We start from the raw sequence: 7,166 nt of genomic DNA, 5'->3' as shown, positions 1-7,166 counted from the left end.
TCCCTCCCTCCCTCCCTCCCTCCCTCTCTTTCTTTCTTTCATCGTAGAAGGGAGCAGTCAAGAGTATCCAGTGCTGCTCATGGGTGGCTTCTGGGCAGGATAAGACAGGGACTGCAAATGGGTCACTGGATTCAGCAAAATGAAGGTCCTGGAGAACTTGACAAAAGCCGTTTCCGTGGAGTGGGGAGGATGAAGGTCTGATTGGAATGGGTTCGAGAGGAGAGAAATTAGGGATAACTTTTTTGAGGAGTTTTACTGTGAGGGAAGGAGTACAGCTAGAGGGGAAAGTGGTCTCAAGGGAAGGTATTTTATTATTAATAACAAGCATTTCATTGAAACATACCATTCATATGGAACAACAAATAAATCATGAGTGTGCAGCTGAGAGAATTTCCACAAGGTCAATACACTCATGTGACCAGCACCCAGATCAAGAAACAGAAAGTGACCAATTCCCAAAAGTCCCCCTCATAACCCCCTGCAGTCACCCCCACCCACAAAGTAACCAGTACCCTAACTTCTTTTTGGGGGGTGAGGGCTGGCCATTAAGGGGATCCAAACCCATGACCTTGATATTATAAGGCTATGCTCTAACCAACTGACCTAACCAGGCTGCCAACAGTACCCTAACTTCTGTCACCAAGGATTAAAAAACAGAACTTCCTATTTTTTTTTTTTTTTTAAAGATGACCGGTAAGGGGATCTTAACCCTTGACTTGGTGTTGTCAGCACCACGCTCAGCCAGTGAGCGAACCGGCCATCCCTATATGGGATCCGAACCTGGGGCCTTGGTGTTATCAGCACCGCACTCTCCCGAGTGAGCCACGGGCCGGCCCAGAACTTCCTATTTTTTTAAATGTATGTCCATGGACTCAAACAGCTTGTCCCCTTCTGCATTTGGCTTCTTATGTTCAGCATAGACTGTGAGACCCATTCACAGTGTAGGTGTTGGAGTGAGCAGGACTGAAGCCATGTTGGGACCTAAAACTGTCTGGGCTGTGGGGAGTGGGGAGGGAGGATTTTTAAAAGGACAGTTTTTTTTTTTTTCTCTCCACTCTTTCTTCCCACCCCCTGACTTTCTTATTTTGCTTTTTAAATAGGAAAATACGGCTGAGAAGTTAATCAATACTCTGAAAAGCTAATAGTTCTGGGCCGGCCCGTGGCTCACTCGGGAGAGTGCGGTGCTGATAACACCAAGGCCCCGGGTTCGGATCCCACATAGGGATGGCCGGTTCGCTCACTGGCTGAGCGTGGTGCTGACAACACCAAGTCAAGGGTTAAGATCCCCTTACCGGTCATCTTTTAAAAAAAAAAAATGAAAAGCTAATAGTTCTTTCTCTCAGATTTGTAGAGTTTTGAGAAGTGATTGAGGCCAAACAACTGGCAGACGATCTTGGGCACCAGGCGAGTCAACCAGAGCTCTGCAAAGTGAAACGATGAAAAAGACTTTGCAGAAGAGTTGATTCTACTCCAGAGCACATCAAAATCTAGCAGGGCCCTGAGATAACAGCAAAGATGAGGACAAAACCCAGTTGAGGCCTTGGCGAGAACTTGTACCTGACTCACAGACAGGGATCCCTCGTAGCTCACGTCTCCTTCTCTCCTGCTTTTCACCTTCCATGTTCCATTCCCTCAACAACCCATTTAAAAACCCCTCAATAAATCTAAGTCTTTGAGATGGGATAGCCTACCATCTCCTTCAGCTGAATAAATGTGCTTTTCTAAACCCAACCATTTGACTTCTGAGTCTTCCTTTCTTTCCTTCTTGAGGGGCAGGCAGCTGGACTTGAGTTTGGTAACGGGTAGCACTTTGCTTTTCCTCGTTGTGCAAAAGAACCTCTATTTACCTACTCTATTGTGTTTTTTAAATTTATTTTCAGGGCCCGCCTGTGGCTCACTCGGTAGAGTGTGGTGCTGATAACACCAAGGCCACGGGTTCGGATCCCTATATAGGGATGGCCAGTTCACTCACTGGCTGGGCGTGGTGCTGACAACACCAAGCCAAGAGTTGAGATCCCCTTACCGGTCATCTTTATATTAAAAAAAATAATTAAATAAATAAATTTATTTTCTATTTTTTAGTTTTCTATTCTTTTGTTCCCCACCACCACCACCCACCCCCATTTTGTTGTTGATGGGCATTTGGGTTGTTTTCTGTTTGGGGCTAAAATAAATAATGTGGCTATTCCTGGTAATGCCAAGATCAAGGTTCAGATCCCCTTGCCCGCCAGACACAAAAAAAACAAAAACAAAAATAAAACTGTTTATGTGGTTTTGGGTGCATCTATGGACCCTACTGTGCCTTCTGTGCCATCTCTTCCCTTCCCAGAGCCTTCCTCTGGCTACTTCCTCACCTTCCACATCTCCCACCCACTCAACATGATTTCCAGTTGCTGATGATCTCCTCTTCAGTGCCTCTGAACCACTCCCTCCTTTGACATTTCTTCCCCAGCCCCATCCTCTTGGACCTCTCCTGCTCTATCCAGTCCTCAATTCTGGTGTTCCCCAGATCCAGTCTCCTAAAAACTCTCTTTGCACACCCTCAATGAGCATTACCATCTCCATGCTAATTAACTCCAAAGCACTGCCCTGAGTATCAACTTCAGACAATCCACAAATACAAAACTGAGCTTACCAAATTCCTCCAAGAACTGTGCTGCCTATTGTTGAAACATTACCATTTACCCAGGTTCTCGAGTCATTGCCTAGGAATCATCCTAGACTCCTCCTTTCTCCCCACCCCCCTGCAATCTTAACTCTCAGTCATCAAAATCCAGTGAGATCTACCTCTTTATGGCTCCCAAGGTCACTCCCTTCCTACAGTTGCTGAGGCCCCCACCTTGCTTCAGGATCTCTCAGACTGTTAGGATAGCTTTTCTGTTTCTGAGGCTTCCCAATCTCCCCCACCCACCCTGCAGCAAATCTGATCTGGTTATCACCTACTCTCCACACCCTCCACTGTCTACACGAAGAGGCTAAACCCTTGAGCAAGTTCTAAACTTTCCAAGAACTATTCCTTTCCTCTCACTTGGATTCCTCACAGCCACTCCCATGTGCCCATCTTAGGACCCAGCGGGAGCAACTCAGAAGTAGTCTCCAAAAAGTACAGCATTGCTTCTCACTTCTTGGCATCTGAGGGTTCTTTCCTCTCCTTAAAAAGCAGCCCATTGCACCCCACTCCCAAGTTCCCCTTTTCTAGCAACCCATACCTACACCTTCCAGCTTTAGCGACTTTAACCTCCCTCTGCCTGCCTTTCTCCCTCTGCTCCAGCCTTCTCCTCTGCCTTTCCTCTAGCTCACCACCATCACTCCACAAAAGGCAGTCATTCTCATGGTGATGACTCCATTATTATAAGAATCATTATGCTTAGTAGACACGAGCTCCCTGAGGGTAGAAATTGTGACATTTTTATTTCAAGCACTGCGTTTGTTCCAGAAAGCACTAAATAAACATTTGTTGAATGAATGAATGCAATAATGGAGATATTGAGCCAAGTATTAAACTAGACAAAACAAGAAGAGGAAAGAAACTTTTCAGAGATATGACAGGGGAAAATATTTTAAACAGTGGGGGAGCGACCACAAACTATGTGAACTGTGACAGCCCACAGGCCTAAATAGGCTGGGGTTTCTGGAGGGAGAGGGGGATGTCAGCTGGTGCTAGAGTGCTTGTGAGCGAAAGGAGATGAATCCTGAGATGAAGGCCCCTTACTGTGAAGGATCTGGTGTTGAGGCCAAAGGTTTGGGGCTTCAGCCTATCAGTCAGTGCTTTTTGAACTGTAGGTTGCAAGCCATCATATGTTAATTTTAGTGGCTCATAGCCAGGCTTTTTTTTTTTTTTTTTAAGTGGCATAAAATAAAGTACAAAATAGTGTACTGTACGTAGTATGAGTAAATAATGTATTGAAAATTTTTTGATATGTTTTTGTGTGTGTCCTGGGTCATTCCAAAATGTGTGAAAGCCCCTGCTTAAAGCAAGGGGAGTACCTAAAAGGCTTTTTTTGCTTAAAGCAATGGGAATACCTAAAAGGTTTTTTTTTTTTTTAAATTAAAAAAATTGTTTTTGTGGCTCATGTGGGGATCCAAACCCTTGACCTTAGTGTTACAACACAGCACTCTAACCAACTGAGCTATCTGGCTGGCCCCTCTAAAAAGCTTTAAGCAGAGGGTAGGAGGAGATCAGATTTGCAGTTAGAAAGGTCACTTGGGGTTCAGAACTTGGAAGGTCAACTGAACCCTGGCAGCAGTGGGGAGGAAGGAGGGGTCGATGGAGGTGCCATTTGCCATGGAGACTAGGGCAGGTAGGAGGTTTGGAAAGAAAGAGAGTAAACTCGACTTGAGGCAAGCAGAGTTTGGTTTGTCAATGGGTCATTCTAGGTGGACTCAGATGAGGGGCTAGAGTTCAGGAGGGAGAGTCCAGTTGAAGATAGGAACTTGGGAGTTCTTTGAGAAACGGAGGATGCTGGGGGTGGGTGAAATTGTTCAGGAAGGTCTGGTGAAAGAAAGATGGGAGCTTCTGCTAGAAAAGTTTGTCATCCCAAAGCAGACATTTAGCCATGAGACAGGACTTGGCCTGTGCTCAGAATGCTATTCTACAAAGCTCATCGCCCAGCAAATTTAGTACAAATGCAAATTATGTACAGAAATTGGATTTTCTGGTGGAAATGTTTCTGTAATCCTGTCTTGCTAGGATACTGCTAGGCTACGGCTAAGGCTGATGACACGTGTCCTGCTCACAGCGCCAATTGTAGAGTTACTAACCCTGTTTGTGACACCAGTCATAAAGCTAGGCGACTACACTAGTTATTGAGGCTCTTTTACCTGCCGGTAATCCTGCACTGACTGGGCCGATAGTTGAGCTAGGGCTGGGTCTGGAGCTCCCAGACACCTCAAGCCCATTCACAGACTGGGTCACAAACCCTTCACACGCCAGGCTGGGTCACCAGACCCCATCACACAGGTCTATGAGCTAGGCAACCGGCCACACGGTCCTTGGAAGCTGCAGGTCTGGAAAAAACATGGCCAGGCAGGGCAGATGCCCAAGGCAGACGCCCTCCTGCCTGCTTCACTAAAATTCTCTCTCTCTCCCTCTTTCTCTCTCTCTCTGAAAAACACAAGAATAGCAACAAAACTAAAAAGATACATTGGTGCACATGCATACTAACTACACACACACACACACACACACACACACAAATTTGCTTACAAAGGATGCTGAACCACACCCAACTGGACCCGAGGTGAGGGCCCTGACCAAACTATTCTATTTTCCCAACAAATCCACTTGGATGGATCCTATTCAGGGAATCCCTGCTTAGGCAGGGAGGCTCTTACATTGCTTTATTTGACCATGAAACAAATATTGATTGATATGCGCACACACACCGAAAGTTCAAAATGTTGAATTTCTCTAAAGATGGTAGAATTTTTATTTTTTATTATGCTCATATGCATTTTCTAAGACTATATTTATTTTGTTATTTGCATAATACAAGCCTTTGAAAACAAAGGATTTTTTTGTTTTGTTTTTTATAAAAAAGATGACCGGTAAGGGGATCTTAACCCTTGACTTGGTGTTGTCAGCACCACGCTCACCCAATGAGCTAACTGGCCATCCCTATATGGGATCCGAACCCGTGGCCTTGGTGTTATCAGCACCGCACTCTCCCGAGTAAGCCACGGGCCAGGCCCGAAAACAAAGTTTTTAAGAGAAACATTTAACTTAACGGTAGGCTCTTAGCAGAGGTAGTGGTCATAATCTCCACCAGGCACTTAAGCCACCGAAAATAAACGTACAACCTAAATAAGCAGAATATGTTTGCTCTAAAAACGCTGTCTAAAGACAAATCCTTTGCAGCCTGATTGCTGTACCTATGCCTCTCTTATAAAATCATTCTAGTAGTAGGGGTTATAAAAATAAATACGGTCATCTATAAAATGGAGATAATAATCCCTCTCTCAGAGTTGTAAGGATTAAACGAATTAATACAGATAACACACATGGAATCGTGTCCACTAGCTATTAAATATTTATTAGCACTGCTCTCTAGGAGCACCATGGGGTAAGAAAGGATGGAAAAGAAGGAAACAATTCTGAGAGAACACAATAAGGGGTAAAATGGAGGTGAGCAAAGAATACTGAGGCCCACAGCACGTTTCATATTACCATAGGGTTCAAGTCCCATGTGGCCAGCACAGCCCGGAGGTTGTTAGCGCTCCAAAGTTGGGCCCTGGTGGTCCGCAGTCCAGTCGGGGGTGGGGGTGGGGGGTGTCATTCAATTCCCTCCCTCCTTATAAAATTGGGGCCTGGAGGCCCGGCGTTAGAAAGGAGTCCATAGTACCGCACCGTTAGAGGCTGAGCCAAAGCTGCGTCCAGCCAGGCCTCCAGAGGTCCGGATGGCCTTCTCTATCCTCCTCAGGGTGTGGCATGTGGGGTGTGGGGCGGGAGTTGGGGGTCAGGGGTCAATGTCCCGGTGGCCCAACAGGAGTAAGAGGTGACGGGGTGGCCGCGCGCGATAGGAACTACGCTTCCCAGCATGCAGCGCGGCAGGAGGAGCCTTTCAGCCGCGACCAGCGCCCCGCAGGTCCTGCCTGGAGTTTTCATTGACCTCTGAGCCCCGTCTCATTTCTACTTGCTCCGGTCTCCCCTAGGCCCCGCCCCCTTCAGAGAGCAGATGACCTCCCGAAGTCTCGCGAGCTGCTTCCTTCTTCCCTTCTCATTGGTCTAACCTGGCTGCCATTCATTGGTGAGGAGAAGAGATTGCTTGCCGATTGGTGGATCCCGTTTGGCGCCAACTAGGAAAGGGGGGCGGAGCAGTGGCAGCCCCCAGTGAGCAGCTATTACCGCGAAAGGCCACTTCGGCTGCGACAGCCTGGGAGGGAAGTGAAGGTTAGCTAGGTTCTCTGCGACTCCTGACTGGCGAAGAGCGTGTGAGCCCAGGCCGTTGCCGCGCGGCTCCCGCCCGCTCCCCCTTCCCGACCCTCAGTGTTTGTTTGGATTTAATCTTCAGGTTGCCGGCGCCCGCCCGCTGGCCTCGCGGGGTGAGAGGGAAGCAGCGAGCTTGTGGCTGGCGCCTGCCCGGTCCAAACATCCTCCCGTCCGCGCCGCTTGCCCGCGGCAGCCGCGTCCCTGAACCGCGGAGTTGTGTTTGTGTTTGACCCGCGGG

The 7,166-nt window shown here is 47.5% G+C and overlaps 1 protein-coding gene across 1 annotated transcript in view; it reads left to right on the top strand.

The window, feature by feature from the left end:
• The first annotated feature begins 6,118 nt into the window (after positions 1–6,118).
• Positions 6,119–7,166, top strand: part of CDC25A (cell division cycle 25A) — a 26,531-nt gene continuing 25,483 nt past the window's right edge. Inside the window, exon 1 of the mRNA XM_008574090.1 lies at positions 6,119–6,124. Within this exon, the coding sequence (XP_008572312.1) occupies positions 6,119–6,124 (6 nt within the window). The remainder of the gene's footprint in view (positions 6,125–7,166) is intronic.

The sequence above is a fragment of the Galeopterus variegatus genome, unplaced genomic scaffold (assembly GCF_000696425.1).
Source record: "Galeopterus variegatus unplaced genomic scaffold, G_variegatus-3.0.2 Scaffold996, whole genome shotgun sequence".
Classification (NCBI taxonomy): domain Eukaryota; kingdom Metazoa; phylum Chordata; class Mammalia; order Dermoptera; family Cynocephalidae; genus Galeopterus; species Galeopterus variegatus.
This window is presented reverse-complemented; position numbering and strand designations above follow the sequence as displayed.